The sequence below is a fragment of the Amphiprion ocellaris genome, chromosome 9, assembly GCF_022539595.1.
Source record: "Amphiprion ocellaris isolate individual 3 ecotype Okinawa chromosome 9, ASM2253959v1, whole genome shotgun sequence".
Classification (NCBI taxonomy): domain Eukaryota; kingdom Metazoa; phylum Chordata; class Actinopteri; family Pomacentridae; genus Amphiprion; species Amphiprion ocellaris.
In genome coordinates, this window is record NC_072774.1 from 17188299 (window position 1) to 17207640 (window position 19342).

The 19342-nt window shown below is 39.4% G+C and overlaps 1 protein-coding gene across 2 annotated transcripts in view; it reads left to right on the forward strand.

Moving 5' to 3' along the window:
• The window catches only part of bbs9 (Bardet-Biedl syndrome 9), a 179320-nt gene that overhangs the window by 81909 nt on the left and 78069 nt on the right, over positions 1-19342 (forward strand). For both annotated transcript variants that reach the window (XM_035948795.2, XM_023271681.3), the window contains one exon: positions 17209-17391. In XM_035948795.2, the coding sequence (XP_035804688.1) occupies positions 17209-17391 (183 nt within the window). The remainder of the gene's footprint in view (positions 1-17208; positions 17392-19342) is intronic.

A 19342-nucleotide genomic window follows, 5' to 3' on the forward strand; every position in this document is an offset into this window, starting at 1 on the left:
CGTAATATCAGTCATGGCAACAGTGTTGCTGGTTAGTGGTTGCAATGCCCTGCTGCTTTAATTTATGATAACTAAATCATATTTCTCATGTCATCTAACATTGATTTACTGTAGTTAATTATAAGTGGAGTCATGCAGAGTCTGAGAACTTCCTTGTGTAACAGCCATCCTCTATTTATCGCAAAGCAACTGTGCAGATGGATACATTATTTTAATTACATTTTTTATTATGCTGTGAAATGTTTTTATACTAAAAAGTTTTCTTCGCCTCTCTTCTATGTTCATGAAATGTAATAAACAACATTGATCCAATGGCCGCTGGGCAGCAGACACAGTTCATTCATAAAGTGAAGCCTTTCATTCACAGCATTTGACCAGATTTCAAACACTAACAGCCTGCTAGCAGCTGGCAAAAGGGCTACAGCATCTGTAACATCTCAACAGAGTTATGTTGCTTTTAAAGTCAGTGATCGTTCTTTATATTAGTCATCCTTCTGCTCGTTTCTCCTGCCATAGTTTCCGCATGAAGCAGCAAACAATAACAGGCTGACAACAAACGAAGGCTACACTTTCATAGAGACACAGACTCTTGGCTTAAACGAATAAATAATTTTTTAGCACACATAAAAACTGTAGAGATTTTATTTTTTATGCAGCAACAATAATGTGTAGTTTTCCAGACCTGCTCCACTGCAAAACACGTAACTTACAGGTAAAGTGATTGACACTGACAATGAATCTGTCATCTAGCTTTCGACTCTGATCAGAAAAATATCTGCGAGGCTCTTGTTGTGTGTCAAGTTAAATTTGTAGTAAAAATTACAAATATTAAAAGCAGATCAACCAGATTAGATGTGATCCTGCAGGAGAATGCCTGCTGGACACACAGCTGGACACACATCTGGTTTTGCATGATTTTGTGTGTGTGTGAGCCCAGCATCGTGCTCACTCTTGATGCATATGTTCATCTTTACCAAATGTCCATGAACATGTGTGTGTGTGTAACTATGTATGTATTCATGCAAACAACCTGCCGTGTGTGATTGTGCACTGTATGCGTGTGCACGTGTGCAGCCTGGGAGGTTAGTGTGAACTGTTAATGATAGGCCACTGTGTGTGTGTGTGTGTGTGTGTGTGTGTGTGTGTGTGTGTGTGTGTGTGTGTGTGTGTGTGTGTGTTTGTGTGTGTGTAATGAGTACAGAGAAGGGTTCTGTGTGATTATAGGCCTCTTCTTAGGACCAGAGAGACTAAATATGGCTTCAGACTAAACACTGTACCCCCACACACACATATGCTCACACACAAATGCTCACACACCACACCACAGACCACATACACATTGGCAACATACAGCACATATGAAGAGAAAAGTCTGAAAATAACTTGAGGATATTTTTATGATCAGACAGGACAGGAGTTATCTTTGCCCAGTGTGTTTCTTCTCTCTGTCCATCTGTGTGGAGTCTGACTTACACATCATTAAGTCCTACAGTCCGGTCCTGAGTTGTGTCATCTGTTTATTCGTGATTGTTTTGTAATTGTAGCATGAGCATTTACACTTTAATCTGAAGGCTTTGATTTCAGAACGCTGCGTACATTTGAAGAAAACTTTGATGCTTATACATTTGCTTATTAGTTTAAATTTACAGGGAATTTCCACACTGCAAAGGTCCGTATGTTGCAGATTTGAAAACGTGTTTCTTACCCACCTCAGTATATTTTTCACCTAATGACTAAGAAAAGTAGAAGTCTGCACGCTGTCATTCGTAGGTAGTCACTAAGCAGGAGTCTAACATTTAGTCCAGAATTATCTCATGACATTCATGGGACATTAAGATGGGACAGCATAGCAGTATACATTAAAACAAGAGAAGAAATTGAGGAACAGACTAATATAACAAGATATCCAGAATTCAGTGTATTTTGTTCATTTTAACTGCTTCTAATAACTGTTACAGCTCTTAATTCAAGAGTCAAGCTTTGCATAGCCACATACAGTCAACAGTTCTTAGAAGAACGTTGTCTTTGTTATGGTAAAGATCATCAGCGTAGCTTTAAAAGGAAAATAATGAACTCCATGTCAGTTTAACTGTCAGCATTCAGACCCTGAAATGACCTACACTTTGTAATTTACGATGACTTGAGACCTGACATGCCCCTAGCAGATCTACTCATTTGTGCCAGCAACAGATACAGTCTCACTCTGCTGCAGAGCTCTGCCTGCTTTGATCTATTTTGATGTATTTGATTTAATCAGGACCAGTTTAATGTAGTGCACCCTGTACATTTGATTTTCCTCTCAGGCAGCCGAGAGTCTGTGTGTAACAAAATGTGTGTGAGGCAGCCATGTCAGTGTGTTTTCCTGCACCACTGAACTCTTCGACGGGCCAGCAGAGTTCATATATATTTTGGCTTTTGAGGAAGGTTTAAAGTAAACACACACATGCACACACACATTCAATTTGCAGCTGTTCTAGTGAAATGGGCTCTTGGGTTAAGTCACATCAAAAGCTATTAATGCACTTCTGCTAACTGTATGTGTTGTTATGCATGCATGCAAAGTCTCTTTGGGAGGTTGTCTGGGTGTGTTTGTGTCAGGACTGTGTGTGTGTGTGCGCACACTTCAGCCTGAATTGATTTAAGTGCCTCACTTTAGGGCATGAGTGTGTCGGTGTATCTGTTTGAACTCTGACCCCAACCACACTTCCAAACAGCTGTATCTGAAGTGTGCATGTGTGCGTCTGCATGTGTGTGTGTGTGTGTGTGCGCGTTTCAGACCTACATCCTCCTTCTCCACCTTTGAGTTTCCTTTCACCTGGTCTGACCTCCACATGCAGAAGATGTGATGTCACTTCCAGATGTTTCCAGCAGTTCCACTGTAGTTTGATTACAGATTTTCAGTGATATATATTTAAAAAAAAAAAAAAAAATCAAGTTTTTTCACCAGGGATTGAAACCTGCTTTTTCATGACTGTCTACTCTCAGATTTACCAAGAGCTTACACAGCACACAATCCGAATGCAGAAAGTTAGTTTTTTTTTAATTGAAGGTGTTCTGGGAAATGTAGGAAATTACAACCTCAAGCAAAAGTGTCATAGAGGTGATGTATAAATGAACTAATTAAATAATTTACACTCAGGGTTACACATATTAGATTTTTCAGCTGTGTAGTCCTGATAGAAAAAGTCATGAAATCTGATAAATCCTCTGAGAATTTTTCAGGAATATAGCAGGACATATTTTCAAACTTTTAACGCCTTTATTGCATCACTTTGCTTTTCAGCCAAACTGGAGTGTAAAAGTGTGAAGGAAGAACATTTTTATGACATATATATGCTTTTCATTAGTTAGGTCTCAGTTTAACTTTTGTGACGATGATGTGTATTTGGTGGATGTCTTTCTTATGGCCGCTTGCACTTCACAAAAATATTAAGACAGCCCTCATGAAATTTTCCTTTTCTTGAAGTGCATGTTTGTTTACAACATGTTCAGAAAATAATTAGAACGTATCTATTAACAGCTGTTAACAGCCTTGTTCATCCTAAAATTTTTGATGGATAACAAAACACAAGGATCACAATACAGTATAAGGACCGTAAAGACCTTTATAAGGTTTTTTTTTAATATTCTAAATGAATAACTAATAAGTATTAGTCTTTTTTCTTGATTTAACTTGACTTACCAACCTTAAAAAAGATTGCTCTGATTAAAAAGGATCAAATAATCGACTGATTGCTAATGCACTTTTCTTTTAAAGTCCAACAAAAGTCTATTTCTGATTTTGAGTTCTTTAATGTGATATTGCCTTTTTTGGAAATACCATAAATATAAGTGTAAACTCTTCTTGGGCTAGATTGCCAAATACCAAATTGTAAATTTTGTCTATTTCACACGTGGTCATAGTTTCAGAAGTCAGCTGGGAAAAGTGCTGCTCTTGCGACACCATAGAGAATCGTTAAGGTGCCAGGTGTGAACACTGATCTGTCTCGAACTTACGTGTAGACACAATCTATATATTTCTGGATACAAGATAAGCCATCTAATCACAACCAAAATCTCGAGTCCAGCCTCCACCTAGAACCCCTTCCATCATCCAGCTGGACCAACCAAGCCCAGTCATTATTTCATCCCTGGGTGGGCCTTTGCTCAACCAGGCAGCATATGTATGCGTTTGAGGTCACTTCTGAACCTGTCGAGGTCAGCTCCCACAGCCTGGGGCTACCAGTGGCCTGGGACTCAGCCTGGGTGTTAATCCCAGGTTGGGTGTCACTGTGGTGGGTCACACTCTGTAATTTAGTCCCCTGCTCTGTCTGGGGCCTCCGGGCCCCTCAGGACCACCCAGCACACTGCTGCAACTGCTGACCTGTGTGTGTGTGTGTGTGTGTGTGTGTTTATGCTTCACAGAGAGGAAGAGAGAATGTGGATTTAAGCTTTTATTAAAGTTTTTTGTCTATACTTTACGATGCGTCTTTACATGTATGCAAGCAGGAGATGCAGGAAACTGTGTGTGTTATTGGAAGTGTGTGCATTTGCATCCACACACGTGTATCCTGCTTAAATGTGGTTTGATGATTGTGAGGATTGTTGTCTTTGTATTGGATAAGATTTGTGTGTATGTGTTTAGAGCTCAAACCTAAATTTCTCTTAATAATGTGTTTACTGAATGTGTTTTTGAATAATAGAATATTGAGCTGCATGTTTGATGTTTAAGTTACAAGAGTTAAAAGCCTTTTTTTTTTTTTTTTGGCTTACCAGCACTCAAAAAACTGAAAGTCAATCACTTTTTCCCCTTTGATTTCTCCTCAAGAGGCTTTAAATTTGGAGAAATGACCTTATTCAACGCCCAACTCTTCACAGAAGCCAGTGAAATATTAAACAATATGACTCCATATTTATTTGTTCCCTTTACATGCTATCAAAGTATTTTTGATTTTTTTTAAGTGATTTTTATAAAAAAGTTGGCTTGGCATACTAGTATTTAATATTTTTGAAATGTGAATATCTTTACTAAGATTTAAAACAAATTCTTTCACCTTTGATCAGAATGCTATATGAAAAAAATAACTATTTTATAGCTGACAAAAAAATATGAATAAGCAAATGAAAAACAAGCATTAATAATCTTTTCATCATGAGATTAGTGAACAATCAACTATTTGTTTCTGTAGTTATGCCCTTTTTGGGTCAGTGGTAGATGCTGTGTTGGAGTTGCCTGCGTGTGTGTGTGTGTGTGTGTGTGTGTGTGTGTGTGTGTGTGTGTGTGTGTGTGTGTGTGTGTGTGTGTGTGTGTGTGTGTGTGTGTGTGTGTGTGTGTGTGTGTGTGTGTGTGTGTGTGTGTGTGTGTGTGTGTGTGTGTGTTGTGTACATAGGCTTCTTCCAGGCAGTGTGTTTGCATTTTCATCTGGCCATATTTCAGACTCTGACAACTGAAAAAGAGACATATTCATTATGAATTGAAGGAGGGGAGTGAGAAGAGCGATTGAGGGCAGGTCTCTCACACACGACCTATCAGCGGAGAATAAAGCTCTTTGTTCATAACCGTGTGAACACGCGTGTCAAAGAAAAGCAGAAGGCCTCTCTCACTCGGCCTCGCTGTCCCAGGAAAAACACAAGAGTTCAGCCGACTCTTTGACGGAGCAGGACAGCCTCATAAATCACACCGCCGTGTTTTAGCAGCCGTCTGTACCGCTGAACGACGGCCTGTTAAAGCATCTCTGACAGCCTTGATTGGTGAGGAGGTCAAAAAAGTAGACTTTGACTTTATTTTTTAACCAAAGAAACCACATACACCTTCTCACTTATTGTATTTTTCCATGTAAGGTGTTTAGCTCTCACTTAAACTCATCTAGATTACCTTGAAGAGAGTGGAAAAAATAGAACAAGCATCAATGACTGGATCTCCAGCATCTATCATTCCTGGTCAAGTAATGTTTGGAATATTATGAGATTTAATAGCTATTCCCAGTAGAGCCGATCAGTAAATAATATTTTTGGCCAATACCTTCTTTTCCCCAACTTGTCTCCTAGTAGTTGATCAGTTGTTTGACAGAAAAAACATTTTAATAGTTTTTAAGATCTTGGCGGTTAAAGTCATTATTGAAGCACATTCTCTGCTTGCAGCTACTAACAAATGACAGTTTGCTTCTGCTCTCTCTCTCTATTTTATGCCACTGTAAGCTGAATATCTTTGGGTTTTGGACTGTTGGTCAAACAATACAGGACATTTTAAAGCATTAAAGCATTTCTTAGGAGCAGTTTTGTGATAACAGCGGCCCTTTAGAGCTGTGTTTCATGTGCAAAATGTTGCCTAGATAAATGAATAAAGGTCTGCCCAGAAAATCTAACATCCACAATATCAGTGGTTTGTGTATAATAATAACTCTGTTAGTGTGGACATAATTTAAAGCTATTGGCTGTTTTGTATTTGTCACTCCTCAGTTCAGTACCTTGCCACATTGCATTTAGAAGGTATTTCACAGATGTGTTGCAGTGCCCCTTTATGCCAGGTTTTGTTCCTATGACAACAATTTCTTCGCAACATATCAACACTTTAGCCACTGTTGTGTAGTAGATATTATTGGTTACCTAAACAGGAGAGACAGTGATGACACCAGAGTATTTGGGAAAAGGTCTTCAATCTTCAGTGAGAGCGGCTGCACTGTACAAGATTGGACAGAATGTAGAGTTACTGTTCCATATAAGCATTCCTTGAGCTGTCATCCAGATAAGGGCGAGTCATTGATAACAGTGATACTAAACCAAGAGAACCAGTGATTGCAGCTTGCATTCTGGTATATTTTCTGCCCCTATGGATGTATAAATTGTTGTTCCTGTCCCTTCTTCAATATACCTTGCTGGAAATTATTGTTGACCAAGAAGACATTTTCTTTTATCTGAGCATGTAATAAGCTGGTGACATTAGGTAAACTGTCCTCTTGAGATTTGATAGTTATACTGAAAATAGATTGTATGCGTAACTGGTTAAGGGCACAGTTTTGCTTCAGTCTATAATAAAGCTGTGGCATATTTATGTTGGTCAGTGATGTAAGATGACAGGGGCTTGAATGCATCAGGTTCACTGAAGCACCAAAAAAAGCAGTGAAATTCAATAGCGATACTTTTCTTTGAGACATGGTAATTAATAATTACCTTTAACCAGACTGGAACAACATAAAGAGTAGATATGAAGATGAAGAACATAGAGGATGAGAAAGTCAGAGGAGGTCGTGGTTATAAGGTTGATGCGTTTCAAAGCTTTCCACAGCAAATGATAAACAGTCAGTGGTTGGATCGGGTTGGGTTGCCAGATCCTATCACGTAACCTCCCCCTTCTCCTCTCTCTCAACTCTCCATTGAGATTTGAGTAAACAATAATCTCTTTTTTTCTCAATTTTTTTTTGTCTCCATCTCATTCTTTGTCTCTTTTCTGTTTTTAAGTTTTTTTCTTGCTTCTCTCACTCTCCTCTGTCTATTCCTCTGTCGTTGTCTGTCCTCCTGTCTTATCAGTGGGAGTGTAGACAGACCATGCTATCAGTATTGTATGCATGTGCTTGTTTTGACCACAGACAATAGTGGTTACTGTCTGTCTGTCTGCCTATCTATCTATCATACACTGGGAAGAGTCAGTAGATGAGATGAGTTGCTGATCACGCCGTCACTCGTCCGCCAGATTGCTCTGTCTCCACTGTCTGCCACTTGTTTACCTCCCAACATATCATCTACCTCACTGTCTCTTGCTGTTTCAATGCTGTCTGCCAGAACTTGACACAGGCTTTTTAAAAAAAGTAATCTTGATTATTGACTTTTCTTGTTTTGTTTTGTTTTGTTTTCCCACACGTTGCTAATTAGGAAGTATGGATGTCAATGATTAATTCTTGATCGATTAATTACCATTAATAATTGAACCGTTTATTTAAAAAAAAAGAATAAACTGATAAGTCTAAAGTAAGAAAACAAGGCAAAAATTTTGCTGTATTACCTGGTTGCACCACCAGGTGGAGCCTATTACGTTTTAATACTGTAACAGCCCCAGACGGCTACACGTTGTGGGGGGTTTAGCTAACAACGGGGCAACATGACAAAGATTTCTGCGTGTCTTAATGGCCTCTGACCAGCACTCATTTATGGAAAATAGATGGGGTTTACCATGGATGCATTCCTATAGGAACACACTAACATACATTTTGTGTTTAATTCCATGTGCCTGATGACAAAATAGTAATATCAACTTAAATACTTAATCTGTGTTATCAGTAATCAGTTATTGATCTGATTTTTTTGAAGTTAAAAAAATGCATCCCTATTTAAGATATTATATTGAATTAGTACTCACAGACAATCTGACCAGAAGAGGATCTAACAATAAACCCCAAACATTACAAATAATGTTATGTTATACCCAACAAGCAAGCCAAAGTAAGTCACAGTGCATAGTTAATAGCCACAACTAATACTCCTGTTTTCCTAAATGAAATACAGATGATTAGAAATGCAAAAGCCAAGATGAAAAGGGCTATTTTTTTGGAAAGGGACTAAAGACATCAAGTATTTGGAGTCTCTGTTCTCTGTGTGTTTGTGCAGCATGATATTGTAAGCTAGTGTCAGTTTGTACTGTTTAGGTTAACTCCCTGCAGCCCTTTGTACGCCCCTGCAGTGTTTTTTTTTTTTTTTTTTCCTGTGTGTGTGTCTGCAGGTGTTTGGCAGCAGACGTTAAGCTCTACAACAGCTGAAAGGAACTTAAACGAAACACATATTTCGATATCTGGGCCTCACTACTTGAAATGAAACCGTGAATCTGTTACTGCGCTTTCATTACTAAGAAAATGTGGTGCTGGCGGGGAAAGGGAAAGTTGAACGGATGTGTGTGTAGGATCATGAGTGTGTGTGTGTGTGTATGTTAATGAGTGATAGTGTGTGTATTTAAGACTTCCAGACTGTGTGTTTGTGCCTGTAACTGTATCCATTTGTGAGTGTGTCTATTAGTCATCCTTTACAAGGAAATGGGCTCTGTATTTCCAGCCGCCGTTAAACTGAGATTCTAATTGGCTCTTTAATTAAGACACGGAAACACTGAGCCTGAACACACACACGTGCACACACAAACATAGTCATCTATAGCACATTCATTTGACCCCAACATGAACCTTTTTCGGCTGTTTGCTTTACTTCTTTCAAAGTTCTTACTCCTCTCCTCACTTCTTTCAGTTCATACCTCTCTCACTGTCGTTCTGTCCCCCTTTCTGTCTCTCTCTTTATACATCAGTCCTCATACTTCACTGTCACCCTCTGATCTCACACTCTCCCTTTTCCCTTGTAAACATGTAAATATTTTTATTGTTTCTACCTCTCTTTCTCTCTCTGTCCTTGCTTCTCGCTTTGTTCGTCAGACGTACCATCATCCTCTGGCGTAGGAGGGATGTGTTCTGCCACGTTGCTTTCTGCCAAACACACTGCTGTCATTTTCCACAGATATCGCAGCTTTGTGTGTATTTCTATTTTGTGTAAATGTGTGCACATATGTGTTTCACTGTGACTGTGTGGGTCTGTGAATGAGTGTGAGTGTGCGTGTGTGTGAGTGTGAGCGGCTTGGAGTCCATCCATGTTGTTTGCTGTGGCTTACTGAACAGGAAACATCTAATCTGTCGACTCTGTGGAAGATACACTCACACAGAAACACACACACACAACAAAAAAACACACTGCGCTTTGTTTCTCGCCTGTGTAATTTTGCCTGAGGATAAAACTCTGGCAACAAATAATTTTATTCCATTCTCCCATGTGCAGAGATGTTGACTTTTACTAACCTTTGCTGATATTTGACAGAAACACATTTAGGTTTTTGGCTCAGCATTTACTTTATTGCCTTTCTGACTTCACCGCTGATATCTGAAGTGGTACACAAGAGCTATTGCTCAAGCTGAGTGTTAAATAATGCTATAGCTTTTTAAAACCGGACAGGCACAACTTCTGCACCAAATGTGCAAGTGTAACATATCACAGAGCAAGGACAGAGTGAAGGGAGCATTTATGCACTCGTAGGCAGCACTTTTCCTCCAGGTTTTGTAGCCAAAGTTTGACCAAATCGAACTTCGGCAATGAATATGTCGACTTCTGTTAGCAATCCAGTATTAATCGGGCATTGACAGAGGGTGTGATTCCCCACACACTGTCTAAGTTGCAAAAATACATTCAATCATAATGTTTTGATGCAAAACCATCAGACTGTATAGCACCCTTTCCTATGCACTTCTTGCTTGAACTAGATGTACGAAGAGTTCATTTATCTGAAATTAAAAGAGAGCATAAATTATGATAATGGTCATTTTACTGTAGAGACAAACTGAATAGGGCCTAATCTGGTGCATCTCTGACCTGCTGTTATTGATTAATTCTGCTTTCTGTACACTTTGGGAACTGGGAATACAATCCCAGGCGTTGCAAGAAATATCACAGAAGACATGGAAACCCAGTTAGAGGACAAATACTGTGATTGTTTACTTTCCAATGTAGCAGAGAGCATCCTAAGTATATGTAAGTGCTAAAACAAGGTTAAAAGGACTTTCAAAAGTTTCTTGAAGTTGTCTCTCTCTCTGAAGGTCTCTCCAGCTGTTTCAGATAAGAAGTGAATCATCTTTCTAGAAAATCAAACATGTCCAGTTGCGTTAACTTTAGCAATTAAATATACCATTTCCTGGATACCTGACAGCAACCTGTATTTGATTTGTATTAGGGTGATGATTTGCATAATGTCCTCCGCCCTATATGCTCTCAAAACACCGCACTGAGACATGCTGCTACAAATATAGTTTATAGGATGCAGTATATAATATTAGACAGCATTTCCCAAGTTTCCCCAGCAGATTTTACTTCGTCCTTTATCTGGATGATTGTGAAGTGACCCCAAAAACACGAAGAGCCTGTATTTCTATTTCTATCTATTTCAGGGTTTGCACTCTGCTTCTTGCCTGTGTCTTGAGGTTCAGGCCATTAAAATGATTGGTTAAGATAAGGGAAAGATGGATGTTCTGATCAGTAGTTCAAACTGTAATCAAACTCTTTCCTGTGCTTCAAGTCAGTGTCATTTTTTTTAAGTATTTAACAAAGAGCTGTGTTTTCCTTAAATCTTAACCAAGTGCTTTGAAGTTACCGTAACAATAACCATGAACATGTTAATCATATCTAGGTTGCTATGAGTAGATATTGTTGGTAGTTTAAGTGAAAAAATGACATTTTGTAGAAGCGTTCAGTATGAACATTACCAACTTTACAGATGCAGTGCTGTACAAAAATTTTTAGCCCTATAAATTTTTCAATTTCCCACTCCCAAATTCACACACATACAGCCAAAAATACAAAGCACTACCTTCAGGGACAAGAATAATAAGAAATCCTGCAACAGATGGTCTGGCCCCTACAGAGCGCCGATTTCAACATCATCCATTCAGTCTGGGATTACTTTGCAATTATCAGCGTTCTGACTCGCCCTTGGCAGTCTAGATGTGATATGCAAATCGCTGTTATGTCACTCAACAAGCACACTACACAAAGCTCAGCCAGTAAATATTTTAGGCCTAAAGAGGTTGTCAGTGATTCTCACAAGTTGTGCATAAATGAAACTTTAAGTGCTATCTTATTTATAACTACATATTGTTTATAATTGTTAATTAATGCAGGTTACAGAGATTTGCTTAGAATTTGAACCTAACTGATAACTGATTAAAAGACACATAATCAAGACAGCATGTTTCAAAAGTATCTAAATATGATTTGTAGGGATAAAGGTTGGTTTATGAGATTGTAATGTGGAAAACATTGACTCAGTTCTTTCTTACAGTCAGAAGCTAAGCCACTGAGCTAGGATACTAAAAGTCAAACATACTGAGATTGAACTCTGTTAGTCAAGGGTTTCAGCTTTTTTTTTCTTCAGTATTTTGAACCCTGTGCAACAAGCCCTGCCTCAGATTTAACCTCACATTTTAGTTTTGTTGTTTGTTGGTCTTTTCTGTTCTATTTTTAAGCATTCAACCAGCTTTCTAAATGTTTTTTTTTCTCCACAGGTTGCTACTTGTAGTTATCAAACCTCATGTGGTCCATCGGCTAAAATGACTTAATTTATACCACAGCTACGTAGTTTGTGTATGCATTCGTGTGTGTTTTTGTGTGCTCTAAATTGTGCACGTCCACAGATAAAGCTACCCATGATTTCTGTTTGTGTTTTTTCGGTGCATTTGTTGTGGCTTTCGTACATGTGTGTGCATAGCTTAGTGCATTTGTGCATGAATACATAAACCTGACTGCTTGTTTGTGTGAGTGTGCATCTGTGTGTGGTTTGTAACTCTCAGAATAACCTAAGATCCTGGCTGGCGATAGAAGCTGTTGCTCTCTGTGCTTCAGAGGTACAACAAGATGAATGGAAGGATAGAAGAGTGTGTAGAAGAGGGATTCTTTTCATCCTCACAACACTGACGTCCAATTTTCAAGGTGATGGTTAAAGGACCAGTCTAAGAAGAACTGATGTCACAAAGTTGCACCTTGTCATTGAGATGTAAACCAGGCTTAAGCGTGCAAGATGCAGCAGAATGTCCCTTTTATGTGTTTTGAATAGAGTCCAGACTTTATTGCAGACACGTCAGGAGGTTGTGACCCCTGCAGCTTCAACTGCAGGTTGTTTAAGGTCACCAGTCGTTCAGCTGCTGACATACAACTAACAGCTACTGTGTGTGTTTGTGCTGGTACATGAATAGATGAGCAGGTTTGTCTCTTTTCTGAAGGTGTGTTCAAAGCACCATGTGTGTTCATATCCTCCTGAGTGTGTGTGTGTGTGTGCGCAGTGCTCACTTCATCTGTCCGTATATCATACATCCGTATGTGTTTGTGTCAACTTTTGTGCAAATTTTGGATCACATATGTTCTTATATCTCTAGTTCGTGTGCGTGTGTTGGTGTGTGTGTATGCGTGTGTGTGTGTGTGCGTGTTCAGGCTAAATGTGTCTTTGTGTTCTCTCAGCTGGCATCAATCAGAGTGTGTGTGGAGCCGAGCCGCTGCCAACAATGGAGCCCTTCACTGGACCTGGAGCCTTTTATCAATACACACACACACACATACACTCTGAGACCCCGAGGGGAGGGTGGTTGGGGTCGTGTGTGTGTGTATGTCTAGAAAAGGATGAAGATAGTGTCTGTGTGTCTGTGTGTGTGTGTGTGTGTGTGTGTGTGTGTGTGTGTGTGTGTGTGTGTGTGTGTGTGTCTGTGTGTATGTGTGTCTGTGTGTTGAAACTGCACATGGGGGTATCAAGAATTCATGCACTGGGAGTTCTGTGCCTATTTCTTTGTACAAGAACTTTATTTATCCCCAGAAGGGAAATATAATATTGGTCAATATATTAGTCTTATGTGGACTACTTTGGAAATACACTTTGAGCGTTAGGACATTGTGGGAACATTTGGTGTAATTGTTTTCAATAACTTTGCCTGCATGATACCTGAGTTTCAGTGATAAAATACTTTTTTTGCAACATTAGTTTACTGAATACAAAGTCTCTTCATTCTTTTGCTTGCATTTAAAGATCCTGTCTGGTGAAAAGTAATTTTTTTCATTGTTAGGAAGTACGTATAGTGTTAATGCATGGATGAGCTTTCCCACCTTTAAACTGCCATGTACTGGTCTCTCCAAGGCAGATTTAAACATCAAATGTACTAATGAACTTGCAATTTGCAATTTCAGAATGAATTTCCAGCACAAACTTGCATGACTACATTACTGCAATATTACAACTTGCCATTCTGTAGCTTAAAGTGTTTGAGCTGAGTCATAGGTTAGCTAGTGAGCTCGAGCTGCCATGAGTAGCGAAGGCAAAGACTTTATAGATCCACCTACTCTGGAAGAGGCAACAGCACATAGATGCATCTAAGCCCTTTTTAAAAAGGAATCATTACCATGGGGGGAAAAAACTTTAATACAGACATGAGTGTTGAGGGGTTGCATCAACCTAAAAGGCTTATTGCATCAGGTGTAAATGAAGAAATCATAGAATTTGGATCATTGATTATCATCGTTTGTTAAAAAAGAAAACCTTTTAATGGATCGAGAATAATTTGCTAATAAGTCATCTGATAACCATCTAGTGCCACGTTTTGTGTTGCTACATTTTAGTCAGTATTCAGCAATGAGTCAGATTTGACACCCAGCCTTATTTGTGACACTTTTCTTTAAGGGGAGGTCAGACATGTGCTGAGGTTAGACTAGGCGGTTAGTGAATACATACAAATCTATGTGGGAAGAACAGAACTAAAGTTAAAAATGACAGTATTTGTAAGGATTATGTGTTTATTGATTCTTAAGTGTGTGTGTATGTGAATGTGTGGCTTACTTACAAGGTGTGAGTGACATGGCACCTATAGATGACCTCAGCCATGACTGAGGGCTGGAGACTCTTTGGGGTTACCACGGAAACGAAGGGAAGTGAATTGGAGTTTTGCCACTGACTGTTTACACTTAGCGTTCAAGTCTTGTATGGGGCACACGTTCTCATGTACCTATATGTTTGTAGTTTAGTGTTACACAAATCAAAACGGCTTACTTTGGCAATTGCTGTTTAACCCTGGCACACACACACACACACACACACACTTCGCTTCTGAGTCTTCCATCTCTGTTTTCGGAGTATCAAATGGCGAGTGCTGAATCCATTTGTCAAACAAACTGCTGGCGTACGTTGGCGCTCAGCCCTGCAGATCACTCATTTATCTGAACACACACTCATCCATTAGTCCCAGATCTGCTTTCACCTTCTTCTTTTTCTCTCTCTGTGCGTTCATCTCCTCTTCTCTTCCTTCATCTCCTGTTTCCCTCCCTTCGCGTCGTCCGGCTTGTCCTTTCTTGTTGTCTTCGTTTGCATCCGTCTTGCTTTGTCATCACTTGTTGTTGCAATGATGGAAGGATGGAGGGAGTGACCCCTTTGCTGAAGGTCAGACTCACCTGGTCCCACCTCACCTCATTCATGCGTTCACTTGCTTTCTCTTATCTACTGCTGAGCTGTCCACTTCAGTGAAAACTAGTAGAACTTAAGCTGTACTGCTGTTTTCCCTCATCTTCATTTCAAAATAAATATTTAATTTCTACCTGCTTTTGTCTGTGTTCCTGGATCCTGAGATTGTTGGCAAAAACAATTTAGGATGCTACTGTTGGAAAAACAGTAGCTTCCTGAAAACTCTGCTTTTTCCATGTGGACGTCAACCAACTCTAGGGGCAAGTTGTCATAGTAAGCTGACTGGGCATACACTGAGCAGTTTATTTGAACTCTGCTGAAATTCGTCCTTTCAGTGTCATTTATTTCTCCAGTTGAGAAAGATGCAATTCTGTAATAAACAGCCTTTAAATGGGATTTCCAGCGCTCTAACAAGGGAACAGTGGTGCAGTTTGTTCAGAGCTGAAATGTAATTCCAACAGACTACAAGAAAGAGCCCTGAAACACAAGGAATAATCATTTGAAGGATGTGCAAATCACGGGGCTAATGTTTATTTCCGGCTGTTTAGGAATATAATGTTGAAGGAATAATCCAAAAGAACACATTTTTAAAATGTGTGCATATTTAAAGGACTGGTTTAAAAGAAGGTTTTCAGGGCACCAAAGTCTGTAGTTTGGAAACATGGCATCGGAAAATGTGTAGCTTCCTCTTTCATGGACTGAAAGAGTCTATAAAAGTGTTCTCAATTCACTCATAATTCATTGCAGAGTTGTAGAAGTTTGTTCCCTAGTCTATTTAATGTTTTATTGGCAAAGCAGTGATTTTTCGGTGGAGTTTTCTATAGATGTACTACTGTGGGTATTGAATGCAAGCCATTGCAAATTCCCTGGATCCGATGTCGACTACATCTAACAATGTCAAGGAGTGAGTGTTTAATACTACAAAGAGAAAATTTAAAGGGAGAGTTCCTTTTAAAGAGCAGTTCTTGTTTTTATTAAGTTTATGGTTTGATTTCCACAGTTTTGGAGATCATTTCTATCTGTAATAATTCATTGCAGCGTCACAAAAGTCATGCAGGTCAAAAGCACAAGCTGTCAAGGGAAATGGAAACAAACCAGGTTTGCCACACTACGGAAGCAAGAGGAGAGTAAAAAAATGGATAGTTAAAATTGAACGGTTCCACTGCAGTTTACGTTACGAGCATTTTAGATTTTCAGTTGCACTGCCATTTTCTACCTTATTAACTTGAGTGAGGTTAGTGTCAAAAAACGATGACTAAAACCACTAAAAGATGACCTACTATTAAAGAACAATGAAGAAAAAATCAGCCTAGGAAATTAGCAATGTAAGGAATTCTTTAACTGTCATGTCTATTGTATTTCTTACTTTTTTTTTGTTTTGACTTTGGGTTTCAACTGATAACCCACCAAAGATTTTGACACACATACATGATGCACGCATTATTTTAAATTTTAAGGACACATATCAAGCCAAAAATGTAAAGGCAGTACATACAATGTTAACTATACATGTTTTAAAAATAATATATTGAGATCAATTTGTTTCTGACTATCGTAAGTGAGAATAAATTAGGCACCTGACAGAACAGACAGTGACAATAAGAGCTGCAGACTTGATGCTTGTAAAACTGTTTACACAAGTTGTGCAGTCAAGGCTCTGAGCTTTTTAGGATAAATGTGTGTGTTCTAGAAAAAAAGTGGCCCAGATCATCAAAACACGAAAGGACAATTCATCTTATTCCAATAAAAGAATCTACTTTTTGGGATGATAAATGCCCCGCTTTTGTGAAATAAAAAACATGCAGTGCTTCTTTTAGCAATCAGTTTTCTCGAGTCATCATGTTGTACTTGAGGCTTGTAAACTGATCGAAGTGTATTTGTACTATGTTTTATTTGGTATTTCAGTATTTCATAGAACAAAGTGAATCTGGATCAAAGAGCTGTTCACAGCCTCTTTGCTACAAAATGGTGATCAAATTCAGGTTTAAAGTTTTAAAGACACTAAGAAGCAGCACTTTCATGTGATTCGGTGTCATATAATTCCTGATGAAGTAAAATGTTGGCATCTGTTTATAGTATGGCAAGTTAAACAAGCAATAATTTATTCATGTTAGATTTTGCAGCAGCCAAGAGTGAATTTATACAGTAGTACATCATGAAGATACTGACAAGATGCAAACCATTTATTAAAGTGGTGATTCACTGACTTGTTTGCTTTCCAGGTGATGGCGCTGGCCGAGGCTGCAGAGGAGAACCGGGCACTGCTGGAGGAGGCGTTTGTCCGTCTGCGGAGCGCCACTCACCTGCTTGTGCTGCTGCTGTCGCTGTGGCAGGGCCTGACCCCCGATCAGACCGCCATCCTGGAGGCCACGCTGCTGCCGCTGCTGCAAGACACGCCACAGCTGGTACACACACACACACGCACACATACACTTACACACACATGCACATAGGAGGCATGTGTGCGAGGCCATTAACATGTCAGTGTCTGTCCATCCGTCTACAGCCTGCTCAGTAAACACAGCCCCAGCTTAAACACACACTGAAAACTTTTAAAATACATTAAGTACTTCTGGCCCCTGAGGAATACACACACACACACGCCTACACACACACACACACACGCACTCAATCACACACTCACTCTCTACCTCTCAACACTCACCTGCCAGCTCTGCGCTAAGAGTGTGTTCTGTGGTACCTGTTCATAATTTTAGCATTAAAGCTGTGTGTGCGTTTGAACAGACAGAATGAACACATGAATACACACAAGAGAGGTCAAGGTCACAGGAGGTCTCAGCTTGAATGGATGGCACATTACTCTTTAATCGGCCTCTGACTCAGACTTCTAGCTTTGTGTGCACGTATGTGTGTGTCGCTGTGTATATATTTGTGTGAGTGTGTTGTGCATGTTGCAGGGGAACTGGCTCTACATAAACAGTCGTGTTGACAGAGCTCCTCCATTTGCTGCAGTCAGACCACGAAAGATTTCTCACCCCATAGAGACTGAGAGTACCTCCGTGTGTGTGTGTGCGTGTGTGTGTGTGTGTGTGTGTGTGTGTGTGCGTGCACGAGTGTGTGTTAGTTTTTCCATAGCTCTGATCAATCCCCTGAACCTCTCATTACCAGTAAGTCTATTTCCAGCCTTCTCTGACAGACCAACACACATACACACAACTGTGCATAAAATATCTTACAGTACACACACACACATAAGCGTGCACGCACACAAACACACACACAGATCATAGACAGAAATAGGTTGAGAGGGTCAGTTGATGAGCCTCAAGGGGCTGAAAATGTAAGTGCGTGTCTGTGTGTGTGTTATTTTAAATGGGATTAATGGCATTAAATGAATTAGCAGTAATCAGGGTCACGTCCACAACATTTACACAAACAGGTGGACTGATGAACTATTTTCAGAAAACGCTGCATATTCTCCCATTCAGTGCTGTACCTAAAGAGATGGTGATGCAGCTTTTTTTTTTTTAAAGTCATCAGCACAATTTCCAAAATTTACAATTACAGTTATGACAGAAAACGATGGACTCAAAGTATCCCAAATTGTGGAACCAAAATCTCAGTTTCACACTAGTGCCACTTGTGTGCTGAACTGAATAGTGGGTGTCTCAGAGTGGATGTGTCCCATCACATCTTCATCTTGACTTTTGACCTCTCCTGTGTCAACGCAGGTGAGGTCATTCCAGGTGAGTGGGAGTCCGACCCTCAGAGAGCTTCCTTTCAGTGGGATAAATCCCAGGAATGTGACGGACGTGAAAAGTCCCAGAGGAGGACAGAGAGTTGGAGAGATGGATTAATGGCAGGCAGAGAAGAGTTAAAGGGATAATGAAGAGGAGAGGTGAAAGAGAAGTCAAGGAATGAATTTGATGCTTCATCTAAAGTCCAGCTATTTAAACATTTCTCCACTTCATTCATTTCCTGAACAAATGATTGACTGTAATTCATCACTCCCTCTTAATTTTTGATAGAAAATACATAAAGATCTTTTTGTTGGCTATCACTCTATGGATCTAAGTTGGATTCATCAAATTTGCATTTCAGTCTTGTGGTTTGCTGACTGGAACAGTGACTTTTCCTCAAAAATGCCACTGTCAAAATGAGTGTTTTTGGAGAACCTACTCGAGTAGTAATTTAAAAGTTTTGGCAATAAATTGATCAAATGTTGAGATATTTACCTAATAAATAACACAGTACAATGTAACTGATCTTTCCTTACATAAGTTTAAGAAAAGAGTTAGACATTTTGGCCTACACATCTGTATTATTTACATTCCTTGCAGAAAATTGTCTTTGCTTTGAAAGTGTAATCACCATAAATTAAGTGAAGCAAAATAT